The 18,353-nt window shown below is 39.1% G+C and overlaps 1 protein-coding gene across 8 annotated transcripts in view; it reads left to right on the forward strand.

Annotated features, from left to right (window-relative positions):
* The window catches only part of Cnot1 (CCR4-NOT transcription complex subunit 1), a 78,704-nt gene that overhangs the window by 18,880 nt on the left and 41,471 nt on the right, over positions 1–18,353 (forward strand). For all 8 annotated transcript variants that reach the window (XM_041649636.1, XM_041649634.1, XM_041649637.1 and 5 more), the window contains exons 3-11: positions 5,273–5,380; positions 6,309–6,407; positions 6,797–6,865; positions 6,952–7,006; positions 8,258–8,461; positions 10,312–10,480; positions 11,766–11,892; positions 12,030–12,140; positions 17,924–18,094. In XM_041649636.1, the coding sequence (XP_041505570.1) occupies positions 5,273–5,380; positions 6,309–6,407; positions 6,797–6,865; positions 6,952–7,006; positions 8,258–8,461; positions 10,312–10,480; positions 11,766–11,892; positions 12,030–12,140; positions 17,924–18,094 (1,113 nt within the window). The remainder of the gene's footprint in view (positions 1–5,272; positions 5,381–6,308; positions 6,408–6,796; positions 6,866–6,951; positions 7,007–8,257; positions 8,462–10,311; positions 10,481–11,765; positions 11,893–12,029; positions 12,141–17,923; positions 18,095–18,353) is intronic.

The raw sequence follows: 18,353 nt of genomic DNA on the forward strand, positions 1-18,353 counted from the left end.
TTGTTTTTCAAGGTAGGGTTTCTCTGTATAGTCCTGGCTGTCCTGGAACCCACTCTGAAGGCTGGCCTTGAATTCATATGTACCTACGTACTGGGACTAAAGGTGTGCACTGAACCATCTTGCCTCTTTAAAAAAGTTTTCTTTGTTTCGAGACAGGGTTTTTCTGTGTAACAGCCCTGGCTGTCCTGGAACTCGCTTTGTAAACCAGACTGGCTTCTAGCTCACACAGATCTGTCTGTTTCTGCCTCCTGTGTGCTGGGATTAAAGGTGTGCACCGCCACATCTGGCACACTTTTAATTTTATTAATTAATTAATTAATTAATTATGTATACAGTATTCTTTCTGCCTGAAGGCCAGAAGAGGGCACCAGGCCTCATTACAGACGGTTGTGAGTCACCATGTGGTTGCTGGGAATTGAACTCAGGACCTTTGGAAGAGCAGGCAATGCTCTTAACCTCTGAGCCATCTCTCCAGCCCCACAATTTTAATTTTTAAAAAATTTTATGTATGTGAGAATTTTTCTCTCTTGTATTTCCATACTGTGTGCATTCCTGGGGCATTTGGAGGCTAAAAAAGGTCATAGAAAATCTTGGAACTTGAGTTATAGATGGATGTTAGCTGCTGTGGGTGCTGGAATTGAACCTGGATCCTCTGCTAGAATATCCAGTGCTTTCAGTTGCTGAGTCATCTCTCCAAGCCCTGCTTGGTTTTTGTTTGGTTTAGTTTGGTTTGTTTTTTCAAGATAGGGTTTCTCTGTAGCTTTGGAGCCTGTCCTGGAACTAGCTCTAGTAGACCAGGCTGGCCTCGAACTCAAAAAGATTCGCCTGTCTCTGCCTCCTGAGTGCTGGGATTAAAGGCGTGCACTACCACCACCCGGCTGTTTCGTTTCTTGAGACAGTCTCACTGTAGCGCCTCACATTGGTTATGCATCTGCCTACTCTACAAACCGTGTATGGATCTCTTATTCTCACCTTCTTAAACTGGGCCTGTGATACAGGTTGAGGTTGTATTCCCTGGAAGCAGGTATGAGAATTTGGAAAGTAGGATAAAACTAATGTGTCAACTCTGCAGGTTAGGATGGGATGAGACTGGGAATCTACAGTTTTGCTGAGGAACTGGTTCAGCCCCAATTAAACCTGAGTTAATGCTAGGCATTGGTGTCTCCAGAACTCAGGAGACAGAAGCAGGTGGATCTCTGTGTGTTTGAGGACAGCCTGCTTGGGTTCTCTTTTAAAAATGCTGATTTATGATCATTTTTAAAATACTAGCATTATTCATTCATTCATCCATCCGCCTGTCTGTCCATTTATTTAGGTGTGAGAGATATTTTGTGACAAAATGATTTTGAACTCAACAGCACTCTTCAACGTCAACTGATTTGAAGGATAAAGTATAATACAATAAACCTACACTTATCTATCCTCTAACTTTATTTCAAGACATAATCTATTTTCATACAGCCTGTGTGTCCTATTTAGAGCAGATTTCATACATAATTTCATCTATTTGTGGTAATGTAAACTTAACCTCGGTACTAATATTGTGTCTATTGTTGTTATTTTGATACTGGGTTTCTCTCAGTAGCCCTGTCTGTCCTGCAACTTACTCTAGATCAGGCTGGCCTTGGATTCACCTGCCTCTGCTTCCTGAGTGCTGGGATTTAAGATGTGTACCACCACAGCCAGCTTATTTTTAAATTTTATAATAAATTTTGTCTTCTATTTTTATTTATTTATTTAGGTCTTCTATTTTTAAACAAGGTCTCATATAATCTTGGTTGACCTGGAACTCATACTTTTCTGCTTTGGCCTCCCAAGTACTGGAATACAGATACTGTCATGGAAAAAAATTTGTCTTACTTCCTTTTTCCTCCTTTTCTCCCTTCTCTGTCTTTCCCCTTTCCATCTTGGTAGGGAGTAAACCCAGGTCATAGGTTTTTTTTTTGAGGGTTCAAGGGATCCTTTTTAGCATCCTAAATAGCTGGGAATATCGAAATGCTACTATACTTGTCTTCTGTGTTTCAGAAGTGCAAAAATAAGAAATTTAAATTCAGCCAGGTGTAGTGGTTCATCTGCAGAGGCAGGCAGATCTTTTTGAGTTCAAGGCCATCCTGGTGTAGAGATCCAGGACAGCCAGAATTACATAATGAGACACTTGTCTCAAAAACATTTAAGTTACATTTATTTATGACATTTTTACTTTGTTTTTGTGGAGGCTGGTTGTATGTGCCACAGAGTGATTATGATGGTCAGAGGACAGCATGTAGGAGTTGATTTTTCTCTTTGCATTAGGTAGATCTAGAGATTGCTTTTGGGTTTTCAAGCTTGGTAGTAAGCATCGTTCCTGTGGAGCCATCTTGCCAAGCTAAAATAGCACTTATCATAGTCTTTTAACATTGACATTTCTCCTGTTTGCTTTATTTAGAAAATTGGTGATGAAGATTTTGGGCTAGTAGGATAGAATCTAGGAATTTGTGCTTCCCAGACAAGTGTGCTGCCACTGAGCCATATTCTCAGCTGCCTTGTGCATGTGGGTTTTGAGGCAGGGTCTCACTACGTTAACCCTGGCTGATATGGAACTCAATGGATATTTGCTCACCTCTGCTTCCTAAGTACTTTCTGTTTGCGATCCAGTTCTTACCAGATGTTTATTTTCTTGTAGTTATTGTTACTCTTTCTGTGGCAATATGAAATGCTTAGAGCAGGTGCTGGTGGGTTATGTGCTCATTGCACAACATACAAAGACCTGAGTTAGGACTCGCAGCATCCATGTAAAGAGTTAGGCATGGTGGCATAGATACATGGTTTTAGTACCTCCTGGTACCTGCCTTTTCCAGCAAATGCATTTTGTCAGTTTTTGAAGATAATCTAAGGCAGTTCACTATAATATTTAGTTCAGAAATCAATGGATAAATAAAATTCCTAACCCAAAGTAGGTAGTTATGTATTTTATTGATCACTTATTTTGAATCAGAGTTTTATTTTGTAGCCCATGATGCCCAGAACTTGAAGTCCTTCTACTTCAGCTTCCCGGTGCTGGCATTACAAGCATGTACATCACACCTAGATATTTGTAATGCCTTTTTGAGTATTCTTTTTTTTTTTTTTTTTTTGAGACAGGGTTTTTCTGGAGCTTTGGAGCCCATCCTGGAACTAGCTCTTGTAGACCAGGCTGGCCTTGAGCTCACAGAGATCTGCCTATCTCTCCCAGGATTAAAGGCGTGCACCACCACTGACTGGCTGAAAAGCCTTTTTTTTGAAATTAATTTTATTATTTTTTAAGATAATATAATTATATCATTTCCCCCTAACATTTCCCCCTCCAAACCCTCCCAAAAATACCCTTCCTTGCTCTTTCAAATTCAAGTTCTCTTTCTCGCATTAATTGAAACATACATATATGTCTATATATGTGTATACATAACATTTCTGAAATACAGCTGCTCAATCTGTATATACTTGCATGTATTTTCATGTCTGACCCTTTGATATTGGTTTATAAATTGGTGTGCTCTTTTATTGTTTTAGGCAGAGTCTTACGTAGTCCTCATTGGCCTTGAGCTTGCTATGTACCTGCGAATGGTCTTAAATTTTCACCTTTTCTGCATTTGCCTTCCTAGTTACTGGAATTATAAACACATGCGACTATGTTTGACTTATTTTTAATGTCTTTAATATATACACCATATATTTAAAGATTTATATTTACTTGTGCGTATGTGTGGACCTATGGGGGCCAGATGAAAATGTCAGATCCCTCAAGCTGGAGTTACATACAGTGTGAGCTTACTCGGTGTGGGTGTTGGTAAGAGAACTTGGTCCTCTAAAAGAGCAGTATGTGTTCTTAACTGCTAAGCTGTCTCTCCAGCACTTAAATAGTATTTTTTTATTCTTTTAATTTCATTTATATAATGTATATTCATCATTTCCACCCACCACTACCTCTGTCTAACTGCCCTTAGTCTCCCTACCCCATCTTCCTCCCAGAATCATAAACGTTTGATTTGTTTGTAGTAGTTGTTATTAATAACTTTCAGAGTCCATTTAGTGTGGCAATAGTCCTCAGCTTTTGTGTTGTGACCCTTTTGGTAGCCCTCATTTCCAAAAAATTTATATTATGATTCTTAACAGTAGCAAAATTCCAGTTATGAAGTAGTAGTGAAAATAATTTTATGGTTGGGGTTGACCACAACATGAACTGAAATAAAGGGCCACAGCATTAGGAAAGTTGAGAACCACTGCACTAGGGCATGAGTGGTCATTCCCCAATGGAGAGTAACTATTCATCTCTTAGCCATCAACTGCCAATAGTACCTTCCTGGGGGATTTTTGAAATCTTAATACCAGCATTTAACAAATGTAACTATTTACCCACAATGTTTGCTAGGCTCCTTTAGCTAGGCTATACAAATTTCCTGATCTCCTGCAACTTAGGAAATTGTTAAGTAAGAGTAAATGCTGTGGAGAAAAGCAAAGACAAATAAGAGGTAATGGGGGTAGGGAGGCCGTTCTTTTAGACAAGGTAGTTAGAACAGGCTTGCCTAAATTCTTCCAGTTAGAGCTAGTAGGTACAACCATTGGAAATTATAAGAAACAAGAATCTTGGAAAGTTCAAGGTCAGCATTTAAAGCACTGAAGTTTGATGTAGCAATCCAGCTGTCTGCAGATTCATTTAGATCTGGCCGTGAGTGTAAGGTTTGTCAAGAATTGGTTGCTAAAGGAAATTTGAGTTGTGAAGTGTTAGTTGTAAAACTGCTAAATAGAAAATCCCAAAATTGATGTCATTTAGTAAATAAACTTTACATAATTTTGGTGTGAATGTGTGCCACCATGCCAAGTTATGTGTGTGAATTGTTGGTAGATTTGTGTTCTCTTAGCCAATTCAAAACGAATAAATTTAAAAGTAATCATTGCATACAGGTACTTCTACTTGAGTGGCTCCAATAATTTGCTTTAGTTTTTGAGAACAGGGTCTTCTACCACCCAAACTGGTTAAACTTTTTCTGTAGCTTGAGGCTGGCCTTGTAATCCTGACCTACCATTCTTTGAATCCCAAGAGTTAGGATTTATTAGGCCTTTGCCACCATGCTCAACAGTAATTCCTGTAACTATTGCTATAAGGTGAATTTTACCCAGGGACTTATTTTCCTAAAACTGTATTTATGAGATCCAAAGTGTTCATGTGTGCTAGACAAGTGCTAGCATTGAGCTATATCCCTAGTCCTTATTTTTTTTCCAAATCTTCCTTCAAACTTATATTTTTGTGTTTCAGATTGTGAATCGGCACGGTCCTGAGGCAGACAGGCATTTATTACGCTGTCTATTTTCACATGTGGATTTCAGTGGCGATGGTAAAAGCAGTGGCAAAGATTTCCATCAGGTATTTGGGGATTTAAGAGTTTATGTCTATTATCCCCAATCACTTTGTAAATTTGCAGTGTAGGGCATAATTTATGGAAACTGTACAGGATAACATCCAGAACATAATCTTAAAAAGGTAGCTAAAAGGTATTGGGGATTCTTTCCTATACTTCTCTTTTCTGCCTGGCTACATACTGAAGACAGTCTACTTTAGGATTATGGAGCTGCTGCTGGATTTGCCTGATGAAGGAAGCAGGAATGGGGGAGGGCCTACTTGACAAGGCAGATAGAATATCTCATGTTCTGAATGAGATGTCTTTGGCTTGATTTTCAGTCTTGTCAGAGTTAATTTTGGTAGTGTTTGTGACTTACTAACGGACTCTAATGTGTACATTTTGGTTTAACACTCGTTGCTGGTACATTTTTTATAGTTAAGCGGATTGTTTATTTATTTATTTATTTATTTATTTATTTCGAGACAGGGTTTCTCCGTAGCTTTTTTGGTTCCTGTCCTGGAACTAGCTCTTGTAGACCAGGCTGGCCTCGAACTCACAGATTCCCCTGTCTCTACCTCCCAAGTGCTGGGATTAAAGGCGTGTGCCACCACCCCCCGACTTAAGCGGATTTTTAAACAAGATTTCTTTTGTTTTATTTTTTCTTCAAGGCCGGATTTTTTTGTGTAATAGTTGTGAGTGACCCAAAAACTCACTCTGTACAGCAGGCTGACCTCGAACTCTCAGAGATCTGCCTTCCTCTGTGCTGCCTCTGTTCTCGAATGCTGGGATCAAAGGTGTGCACCACCACCCAGGAATAAATAGCTAATTTTGATAGTAAAAACTATTCAGCATCTAATGTTCGTAGGTTCTCTTTTCCTTTCTTTATGTGAGATGATGGTTAATGCTAATAGAAGCTAATAGAAGTTTGTTTTTATTTTTGTCTTTTTGAAGACACAGTTTCTGATTCAGGAGTGTGCCTCGCTGATTACAAAGCCAAATTTTATCTCGACATTGTCATATGCCATTGATAATCCATTGCACTACCAGAAGGTTAGTATAATTTTATCTCTAGTAAGATTGTGATAATATATTATCTCCCTTCATTTTTGAGGCAGGGTGTTTCTGTGTATGTGTAATTTTGGCCATTCTTCTGTCTCAATCTCTTAGCGCTGGGCTGTTGTAGACATGAAACACCACACCAGTTTGAATGTGCAATATACTGAGTTAGGTAGTTGCTTGGTAGCAAATGGAATCTTACTAAACCAGATGACTCAAAGGTTTAAGTTTGTTGGGCTACAGCTCTAGAATATAGTGTTGTTTATAGTAGCTCAGAATTATGTCATGTGTGTATTGTGCTGTGATTGGATGAATACTTTTAAAACTTGGTTAAATTACATCATTTTTTAAAAAGTTAAATCTTAAAAAATTTTATGTTTCAGAGTCTAAAGCCTGCACCCCATTTATTTGCCCAGCTGAGTAAAGTTCTCAAGTTAAGTAAAGTACAAGAGGTAAGTGTTTTGAGGAAAGAGATGTAGGCAGAAATGAAAGTTAAAAACCATTTGACTCCTGTTAATATAACTCCTTCTTGTTTCAGGTAATTTTTGGTCTTGCCCTTTTGAATTCTTCTAGTTCAGATCTCAGGGGTTTTGGTAAGTTATTTTATACTAAGTATAAGGTTCTTTCTTGATTGTTTTTTTAAATTCATACTTGGGTGATATTAGGGATCAAATCCAGGTTTTGGACATGGTAGACAATATTGCTACTTCTGAGCTTTCCCCCAGTGTTAAGTAATTTTTTTTTATTGTTTTAAATTTATATTTATGCATGTATGAGCGTTTTGCGTGTGTGTGTAAGTACATCGGGTGTATCTGGTGCTTGAGGAGGCCAGAAAAAAGTGTCAGGTTCTCTTGAACTGGTTGTGAGATGCCACATGCATGGTGGGGACTAAACCTGGGTCCTCTGCAGGAGTAACAAGTGCTTTCAACTGCTCTCTCTCCAGCTCTTGTTTGTTTGTTTTTTCCCAACTATAAGATTTTTATTTGTTTGTTCGAGGCCAGCCTGATCTACAAGAGCTAGTTCCAGGACAGGCACCAAAGCTATAGAGAAACCCTGTCTCGGGAAAAAAAAAAGATTTTTATTTGTTTTGTGTACATGAATGCTTCTGCACATCTGGTGCCCATGGAGGTCATGGGAGTTGAACCTGGGTTCTCTGAAAGAATATCCAGTGTTTTTAACCACTGAGCCATCTTTCCCCTTGTCTTTAAGACAAACTTGTGCTTGTATACACAGTGGCCTCAAACTCACCAACTTCCTAAGTGCTGAGATTGCAGCCATGTGCTATGATGTCCTGTAACTCCCTGGGTAGATCAGGCCGATCTCAAAACTCAAGAGATCCACCTGTCTTTGCCTCATGAATGTTGGGTTTGAAGGCATGCACCACCACACCCGGCACCAGCCATGGCTTTTTAACAGAATTCTGCGGTGTTAGTTGCGTTCACATCATTGTGAAACTGATTTCAGAACTTTTCATCTTGGGGGGGGGGGCAGTGGTTGAGACAAGATTTCTCTGTGTAATAGCCCTGACTATACTAGAACTCACTCTATAGACCAGGCTGGCCTCAAATTTACAGAGCTCCACTTGCCTGCTGGGATTAAAGGTTCTGTGCACCACCACACCTGACCAGAACCTTCATCTTGTAAACATTTTCTTCCTTTCATCAGCCATTGTTTGAGTATCCTCTCAGACAGAGATGTGTGAGAGCACGAGAGAGGTAAAAATGTGTGCTGATGAACACAGAGGGTGATCACACAAACACTTTGTCTGTCTCTCTGTCTGCCTGCCTATCTATCTATCTATCTTTATTATGGTATAATAGTAACTTGGCTTATTTGACTTTTAGCTGCCCAGTTTATAAAACAGAAGCTTCCAGATCTTCTGCGTTCTTACATAGACGCAGACGTCAGTGGAAATCAAGAAGGTGGCTTCCAAGATATAGCAATAGAGGTCCTACATCTCCTCCTCTCCCATCTCCTCTTTGGGCAGAAGGGAGCCTTTGGAGTTGGACAGGAACAAATAGACGCTTTTCTTAAGACACTGCGCAGAGGTAAGTCATAGCCTATCACAGGTGGTCACAAACTGTAATAAAAAAGCATGTTGGAATATAAGTGAAGATGATGATTTCCTGTTTTTGTTTTTAGTCTTTTATAACAAACGACTATAACATCATTTTTAAGTATAAAAATTGTAATAGAACTTTTGAAAGAATAAGTATAAAGTGAACCTAATGTCATCTGTGTGATTTTTTTTTTTTTTTATTTTAAATATAAGTACAGTCACAGGCAAGATGAGGCCTATTTCTCTGCAGCATTTTCCCACTCTAGGGAAGGAAACTATGGTATCTAGCTATTTTTAATTTGAAAGGTTGGCCTTTTTTTTTCTTTTTTTTGAAGACAGGCCTTTTCTGTGTAGCCCTGGCTGTCCTCGAACTCACTTTGTAGGCCAGGCTGGCTTGGAACTCAAGAGGTCCGCCTGCCTCTGCCTTTTTTTTTTTTTTTTAAGACAGGGTTTCTCTGTGGCTTTGGAGCCTGTCCTGGAACTAGCTCTTGTAGACCAGGCTGGTCTTGAACTCACAGAGATCCGCCTGCCTCTGCCTCTTGAATGCTGTTATTAGAGGTATGTGACCCTATGTCCAACTAGGTTGGCCATTTTTGGTAATACTTATATTTACTTAGTAATTTGCTTTCAAGATCAATAAATAAATCCCCATCCTCTTATCTTCATAAAAGAGAAATGTGACTCTTCTTTACTTCCTGTTGTTTGTGTAGTTTAATTTAAGCTGCATCAACTTTCAGTCACAAGAAACTTTCTGTTTCTAGTGCATTCTGTTCCCCTGTAATGAATTCTGCCCCTTATATGAGAATTTTGCTATGAAAGTTTAGTAGTATTTAGTCTGAATTGATAAACAGGTGATGGAATCTGTAAATAAAAAGTTAAAGTATACATATGAACAGTTGTTTTGTGATCCCAAAGAATTCAAAATTAGGATTGTATTGAGATCATAGCTTGGGAAAATTTAATTTTTTTTATACCAGTCATTTTATGTTGTCCTGGCTGTCTTCCAGCACACTTAACAAGATCAGTCTGCCCCTACGTTCTGTGTGCTGGGATTAAATATGTGCATGACCACACCCAGCCATAAAATTGCTTGATTTTAAATATGAGTTTGCAGAAGAATTAGGTTTGAAGGGATTTTAGATCTATAGCAGGAGAGATGTACCTTTATATGTTGCTGGGCATTGATTGAGCCCAGGGCCTTAGGCATGCTACACAGACTCTTCTTTTTTGTCTTTTGTTTTTCGAGACAGGGTTTTTTCTGTGAAACAGCCCTGGCTGTCCTGGAACTAGCTCTTTTTTTTTTTTGTTTTGTTTTGTTTTGTTTTGTTCTTTCGAGACAGGGTTTCTCTGTAGCTTTAGAGCCTGTCCTGTAACTCCCTTTGTAGACCAGATTGGCCTCTAACTCATAGAGATCCGCCTGCCTCTGCCTCCCGAGTGCTGGGATTAAAGGCCTGCGCCACCACCGCCTGGCTCGAACTAGCTCTTGTAGACCAGGCTAACCTTGAACTCACAGACGTCCACCTGCCTTTGCCCCCAAGTGCTGGGATTAAAGGTGTGCACCACTGTTGCGTGGCTGCTAGGCAACTTTTTTTTTTTTTTTTTTTGGTTTTTCGAGACAGGGTTTCTCTGTGGTTTTGGAGCCTGTCCTGGAACTAGCTCTTGTAGACCAGGCTGGTCTGGAACTCACAGCGATCCGCCTGCCTCTGCCTCCTGAGTGCTGGGATTGAAGGCGTGAGCCACCACCGCCCGGCAGCTAGGCAACTCTTAATGTGCTGCACCTTTAGCCTCAAGGTTGTCTTTTAGTTGTTTATAACAGTCTTACTCCATTTGTTTTTTCAGATTTTCCCCAAGAACGTTGTCCTGTGGTGCTTGCACCACTTTTATACCCTGAAAAACGGGACATTCTAATGGACAGGATCTTGCCTGACTCTGGAGGGGTAGCTAAAACCATGATGGAGAGCTCTCTGGCTGATTTCATGCAAGAAGTAGGCTATGGCTTTTGTGCAAGGTTGGTAGGAAGACATGACAAAATTGTAGTTGTTTTTAAGCATGATTATTCAAAAAAGGTACGCAAAATTGTTGCCATGTGCGTCAGGATTGTTGCTTCTTAATTTTAATCTTATACACACTAGTCAGGTGTGTTGTTTTCAGCTATAAATATTCTAGGGCTTGAGCTTGTGACTTATCATCCCTACCAGTTCCTCTAGGAACCAGATTTTTAGTTCAGTCAGTGACATTTTAGCGTATGCCCTCACTTTGCTGTTTTGAATTAAACTTCTAGAAGCAACGTGAAGAGGGTAGGATATATTTTCAAGGTTTAAATATTAATCAGATTCACCTTTGAGGGTGTGATTAGCTTGCTTTTGGTACTGGTAAGAGAGCTCAGCTGGTGTTGCTGAGCTTGATGGCCTGATTTCATTCTCTGGAAGGAGTTGATGGAAGGAGAGAACAGATTCCATCCAAGTTGTCCTCTGATGTCTGAACAAATGACACACACACACACGCATGCACACGTATAATTTTACACAGTATAATTTAAAAAATGAAGTTGATTTATACTAAGAATTGAAAGTACTATTGTAAGCGGAAACTGCTCGCTCGTTTTCCGACAACCCAGAACTGAATAATCTCACAGAAATTATATTAATTACAAAACTGGTTCAATGACTCAGGCATATTTCTTGCTAGCTCTTACATCTTGAATTAACCCGTTTTTATTAATCTGTGTATCGCCACAATGCTGTGGCTTACTGGGAAAGGTTCTGGTTAACGTATTTCCTTCTATAGCTACGTGGCATCCCCTTGACTCTGCCTACTTTTTCTCTATATCTTGGTTTGGATTTCCCACCTGGCTTTGTTCTGCTAAGCCATTGGCCAAAACAGCTTCATTCATTATTCAATGGTAATAAAACATATTCACAGCATACAGAGGGAATCCAGCACCTTTTTTTTTTTAATTTTTAAAATTTTTCTTTTAATTTTCAAGACAGTTTCCTCTGTGTATTGCTGGCAGTCCTGGAACTCATTCTAGACTAGACTAGCCTTGAATTCACAGATCACCTGCCTCTGCCTCCTGGGTCCTGGGATTAAAGACGTGTGCCACTCCTGCCCTACTACGGATAACTTTTTTAACCTAGTGATTTTTATGTTTCTAGTTGCATAAAAGTAACACAAAACATTAATTTCCCTATATTTAAGTATTTCATACCACAGCTCATTTATTTGTAGTACTTTTTAGTTTTGGTGTATGAGGTGGAAGTAAGCATTTTTTTAAAGTATTATTTTTGTTTCAGTATTGAAGAATGTCGCAATATAATCATGCAGTTTGGTGTTCGGGAGGTCACAGCTGCCCAGGTTGCCAGGGTTTTGGGAATGATGGCTCGAACTCATTCAGGATTAACAGACGGTATTCCATTACAGGTTTGTTGTCTTCAACTGTATACCAAAAGACTTCTGTCCTTTTCTGTTTATTGAATTACAGTATGATTGACTGATCTCAACATAAGATGAAAACATCTGTTAGTTGGGTTTGCTTAATTGTACTTTTACTTTTACAGAGCATCTCTGCTCCTGGCAGTGGGATCTGGAGTGACGGAAAAGATAAAAGTGAAGGCGCACAGGCACACACATGGAATGTAGAGGTTTTGATTGATGTTCTTAAAGAACTGGTGAGTACATATGATCCAGGCTTTGTATTCATATTAACATTATATACTCAAGATTTTTGCTGTTTGTTTTATAAGTTTTGTGGCCAACTGAATAAGACCAGCAATGTTTTGGAATATCTCCACTTTTTAGTTCAAAACAGAATGAAGCATTCATGATAAATCAATACATTAAACAGTTCATAATGAAATTCAAGCCTCTCCCCTCCATTAGGAATTGTCACTTACCCGTTGTGTGTACATGCATGTATGTGGGGGCCAGAGGTTGGCCTTGGATGCCTTCTTCCTCTGTCAGCTTTCATCTTACTTTTGAAAGAGTAGCTCACTGAATCTATAGACCCTCTATTGTTGTGTTGTGCCCACCCCCCACCCATCCTGCTTTTACTGATGCATGCTACCATGTCCAGTTTATTTGGAGGGGCTAGATATTGAACTCAGGGTTCTTGAGACTGGCACAAATAAATCATCTTTGTAGTTCCTATTTTACAGTTCTGAGCTAAAATGGTGAATTTGGTTTTGATTTTTTTTTCCAAGACAGGATTTCTCTGTAACAGCTCTGGCTGTCCTGGAACTTGAGTTGTAGACTACGCTGCCCTCAAACTCACAGAGATCCACCTGCCTCTGCCTCCCAAATGCTGGGATTAAAGGCTTGCGCACCGCTGCCTGGCAGAATGGTTAATTGTTAAGTGTATTCTTTGGTCAAGTTTCAAAGTAATAACTGAAGAGTTGTTGAGAAGGCAGGCCTGAATATTTTTATTTTTGGTATGTGCAGCTAAAATATCTTTATTACACATTGATCTTTATTTTCTGTTTATTCAGAAACAAATTGACCCTCCATATAAGGAAAACACCTGGATGAAATATGGAAGTACTTAAGTAAAACATAAAGGCCAAGTTGGTTATTAAGAGGGATTTATGAAATTTATACACCCGGAGAATAGTAAATTCAAATGTAATATCTTGATAAAGTGTCAAAGAAAAAATATAAGAATTACAGGTCTGGAGAGAAGCCTCAGCAATTGTGCTTACTGCCTGCTCTTCCAGAGGATCCAGGTTCTGACTCCAGTTCCATGGTATCTGACCCCCTCACACAAACGCACATACAGGCAAAACAGCAATGCACATAAAATAAAAGTAACTTTAAAACTACTTAGTCTTGGAGTGGTGATGCATGCCTACAAAGGCAGGAATATTATTATACAGGTGGAAGCCTACCTCATCTATTTTGCAAATTCAGGCAAGCCAGCCATGTCATTTTGTCAAGACTACCTTGAAAAAACTGAACCAGATAGTAGTATTTTTTATAGTTTCTTACATGAAATTGGAAATGTGGCTCAATGGTAGAGTGCTTGTTTAGCATGTTGAATGTTCTGTTCAGTCTCAGCACAGCAAGAAAAAACAAACCAAAATCCTCTATTTTGGTGCTGTGTAGCACGGGACGGCATTGAACTCAAATCCTCTACCTCCTGAGTGGTGGGACCACCAACCCTGGCAAGATATGAATAGACTTTTCGGTGGGTCCTTGAAATTGAGTCTAAGACCTCAATACATGTTAGACATTCTGCCCATGCTGTTATACCCAGCTCATAACTCTTAACAGTCTTCGAGGTGTTTATCCTAGTTCTCATTTTTAATTTTCATGTTTACAACTTGCTACCAAGACCTAGTTGTAGAGAAATTATTAACAGAATTAATGTTTTTTTTTTTTAATTTTATTTTCTAATAGCTTCAGGGATCAAAGCCAATGACTTGGGTTTTGCATGTTGATAGGTATGTGGGTGTCTGTTTGGTAGCCAGGGTTTGTCTTCCTAAATCACTCTTCACCTTTGTGTGTGTGTGTGTGTGCGCGATTTGTACATGAAAGTCAAAGGACAACCTGCTATTCTATGTTGCTTTTCATCTTGTCTAAAGGAGATTCTCAATTTTTTTGTGTTTTGCTATTGCCTATTCCAGTCTGGTTAGCTCAGATTTCTAGGAATTCTTTTAACTATGCTTCTCCTTGCTGGAGCACTGGGATTACATAGTAACGTCATTGATTCTGGGGCTTCAAACTCAGGGCCCAAATGGTTTACCTCCTGAGCCATTTTCCTTGCCTTTTCCCCGTATTTTTTTGAGATGGTCCCTAGTTGTGCCTGGAGTTCATCAAGTTGGCTAGGTTACCAGGTCATTGTACTGTAGGGACTGTTTCCTCAGCACTGAGATTACAGATGTGTTATGCTTTGTGTTGTTCCAGACAGGGTCCACCTGCCTCTGAAGTGCTGGGTTTAAAGTCATGCCCAGCTTTGTTCTTTTTTAAGCATGAGTTCTAGGCATAATTTGTAAGTGGAAGAAGAATTTTTGTGACCCCACTGGACAGTCCCAAATAGTCACACAGAAACTTAATTAATTACAGACTGTTTGGTTTATAGTTCAAGCTTATTACTAACTAGCTCTTACATTTAAATTAATCTGTGTATTGTCACTTGACTGGCTTTTACTGGTCTGCTGGCTTGTTTCTTGTGCAGCTACGTGAGTCTCTCTAGACTTCACCACTTCTCTGAGTCCTTTGATTGTTTTGCCTAACCCTGTCCTACCTAACTATTGGTCAAACAGCTTTTATTATTACCCAATGGGAACAATACATATTTACAGTGTACAGAAGCATCCCATACTTAGAATTTTAATTTGCACTGAGATATCTTAGTCCAGTGATTTTTCAACCTTCCTAATGATTCTGTCCTTTAATACAGTTCCTCATGTTGTGGTGACTTCCAACTGTGAAACTGTCTTCAGTGTTACTTCATAACTGTATTTTGTTGCTGTACCATAATGCAAATACCTGTTTACCAATGGTCTTAGGTGACCCCTGTGAAAGGGAGGCTTGATCCCCTTTCCCCAAGGACTCACAACTCATTGGTTGAGAACCACTGTTCTACTTCCTTGTTGGGTTTTATTACTTGTTTCTTACTTTCTTTGGTTTTTTTGTTTTGTTTTGTTTTTCGAGACAGGGTTTCTTTGTGGCTTTGGAGCCTGTCCTGGAACTAGCTCTGTATACCAGGCTGGTCTCGAACTCACAGAGATCCGCCTGCCTCTGCCTCCCGAGTGCTGGGATTAAAGGCGTGCGCCACCATCGCCCGGCCACTTTCTTTGTTTTTGAGATAGTGTCTTATACAGTATTTTGTTGTTGCTTCTTTTTATTTTTAAAACTTTTATTTTGCCCATGATGGCCTGAAATTTGAATTCCTCCTATCTGAGCCTTTGTTACATTTCTTAGCAGTACAGCTATGATGCTTAACAAGGAATATTCTGAGAACTCTTTTATTAGGTAATTTGTCAATGTGCAATCAGAATAGTATATACTAACACTAATCTAGGAGTAGTCCACTACTGAACACTTGTCCTCTTACCTCAACTAATGTGTAGTATGTTACTGTCCTGAGTGTGATAGCTGCGATACAATGAGCTGTATTTGTTTACCTAAACATAGTTAAATTGCAGTGTGAAAAAAAAAGTATCCCTGTGGTATAGGTTAGTGATAGAGCACTTGTATAAGAGAAGCAAGGCGCCTGGTTGGATCATTAGCACTGCAAAGAAAAGGCAAAAAACAGTGGAGCTCAAGGGACTGGGAATTTAACTGCAAAGGTCCAGGTTATAAGTGTATTATTTATTATTACAGTTTTGTTTTTGTTGTTTCCTTTTTAAAGAAAAGACAGGGTTTTTCCATGTGTAGTGCTGGCTAGCCTGGAACTTCCTAATAAAGACCAGGTTGGTCCTATAATCCTATAAAGAACTTAGAGTGACGGCTTGCTTTTGCCTCCAGAGTGTTGGGATTATACCAATGAACACCAGCACACCTGGCTTACCTGGCTTGTTAAGACTTCTTTAAAAAAAAAAAAAAAAGATTTATTTATTAATTATATATATAGCATTTTCCATACATATATGCTGCAGACCAGAAGAGGGCACCAGATCTCATTACAGATGGTTATGAGCCACCATGTGGTTACTGGGAATTGAACTCAGGTGCTCTTAACCTCTGAGCCATCTCTCCAGCCCTTGTTAAGACTTCTTAAAGATGTAAATGGAGAGGACTCTTATTTCCTGGCTACCCAGACATGAATAATCAATCACTCAGAAACTATATTAATTACAACACTGTTTGGCTTTTTTAGCTCAGACTTACTAACTAACTCTTACATCTTAAATGAACCCATTTGTATTATTTTATATTTTATCATGAGGTTCGTGGTTTGTTACCTCTTGCTTATTGAGTGGCTTGGCTACATGGCCTCTGCCTCCTTTGGCAGCTACATGGCCTCTGCCTTCTTTCCTCCTCTATTCTGCTTGGATTTATTGCCTGACTCCATTCTGCCCTGCGATAAGCCAGAGGAGCGTCTTTATTAACTAGTGGTAATAAAACATATTCACAGAATACAGAGGGGAAATCCCACATTATAAAGGGCATATATGGAGGCTGTTTTATTTTAAAAGAGAGCGAGAGAGATGGCTTAGAGGTTAAGAGCACTTGCTGTTCTTTTGGAGGACCTGCATTTAGTTTTCAGCATTCACATGATGGCTCCCAACTGTCTGTAATTCCAGTTCAAGAGTATCTGATGCCCTCTTCTGACCTCGACGGGAACTGGACATACATATGTACATAAACAAAGTACATACACATACAGTCAAACAAAATACACAGAAAATAAAAATTTTAAAACTTTAATAGGATTGGTAAAATAATTCAGTGATAGAATACATGCCTAACATAAAGGAGGCCCTAGATTGAACCTCCAGCTCCACAAATAAATATATTTCAATACATTATAGCGTTGACTTTATTAAGGGGTATTTTTTTTGAGACAGGGTCTGGTCTCACTGTGTAGCACAGGGTGAATAGAAACTCCTGTTCTTCTTGGGTCAGTCTACTGAAGACTGAAATTGTAAACATGTGCTGCTATACCCAGCTCTTTTTTTTTGTTGTTTTGTTTTGTTTTTTGTTTTTTCGAGACAGGGTTTCTCTGTGGCTTTGGAGCCTGTCCTGGAACTAGCTCTGTAGACCAGGCTGGTCTCGAACTCACAGAGATCCGCCTGCCTCTGCCTCCCCAGTACTGGGATTAAAGGCGTGCGCCACCACCGCCCGGCTTACCCAGCTCTTTTTTTTTTTTTTTTTTTTCTTTTTGTTTTTCAAGACAGGGTTTCTTTGTAGCTTTGGAGCCTGTTCTGGAACTCGCTCTGTATACCAGGCTGGCCTGGAACTCACAGAGATAAAGTCTCTGCCTCCCGAGTGCTAGAATTAAAAGCGTGTGCCACCAATGCCCAGCTACCCAGGTCATTCTTAATATCTTGTTTATTTTTATTCATGTAGACTTGAAATAACACTGAATTTCAAATACATGCATAATGCAGTAGTATATACCTTTAGGAAGGCTATCCTTGAGAAATTGGCAGCCTTACAAGAAATGTGTCTGTGGTGTTTACTTCTTTTTCATTATATTTTAATTTAGATGCAGATAATGCATCATTAATGTTATACTGTTATTACCTAGGTTTTTTTCATGTCTATGCATCCAAACCTTATAAGGAAAGGGTTGTGGTTGTATACACCTTTAGTTCCAACACTTCAGGATGATTTCTCTTTAGTTCAAGGCCAGCCTGGAAAAAATTAAAACAAAATGAAAAAACCTCGTTGAAGCTGCTAAAAATCTTTGGTTTTCGTGGATATGTTAAATAGAATACCTAGATTTTCGGATTATTTTGTCTTTGCCCATACTTGTTTCTTTAATTTTGAAATGTTTTCATCTTTTTAGAACCCGAGTTTGAATTTCAAGGAAGTAACTTATGAACTGGACCATCCTGGATTTCAAATTCGTGACAGCAAAGGGCTTCATAACGTGGTTTATGGTATTCAGAGGGGCCTGGGCATGGAAGTGTTTCCAGTGGATTTCATATATAGGCCTTGGAAACATGCAGAAGGCCAGGTAAGATTGATGATTAGGTAGTGAAGAAATAATAATTACTTCTTTTATCAGGCCACTTTATCCATTGGTTGTAATAGTCTAGTTAATTTATTTTGGTTAGCTAAGGAAATTGTTTGCCATCAGGTTATATTTCTATTTTCACAGTTTTATAACTGATCAGAGTTTTTTGAGGTGCAGCAGTCAAGCTCTTCCAGTTTGAGTATGTTTATCATACTCAATCACTTTCCATCTTCTGAATTATCTTGTTTCTGAAGGGCAA

The sequence above is a fragment of the Microtus oregoni genome, unplaced genomic scaffold, assembly GCF_018167655.1.
Source record: "Microtus oregoni isolate MIOR12 unplaced genomic scaffold, Mior012 000004F_ref0000308, whole genome shotgun sequence".
In the NCBI taxonomy this organism is placed as follows: Eukaryota; Metazoa; Chordata; class Mammalia; order Rodentia; family Cricetidae; genus Microtus; species Microtus oregoni.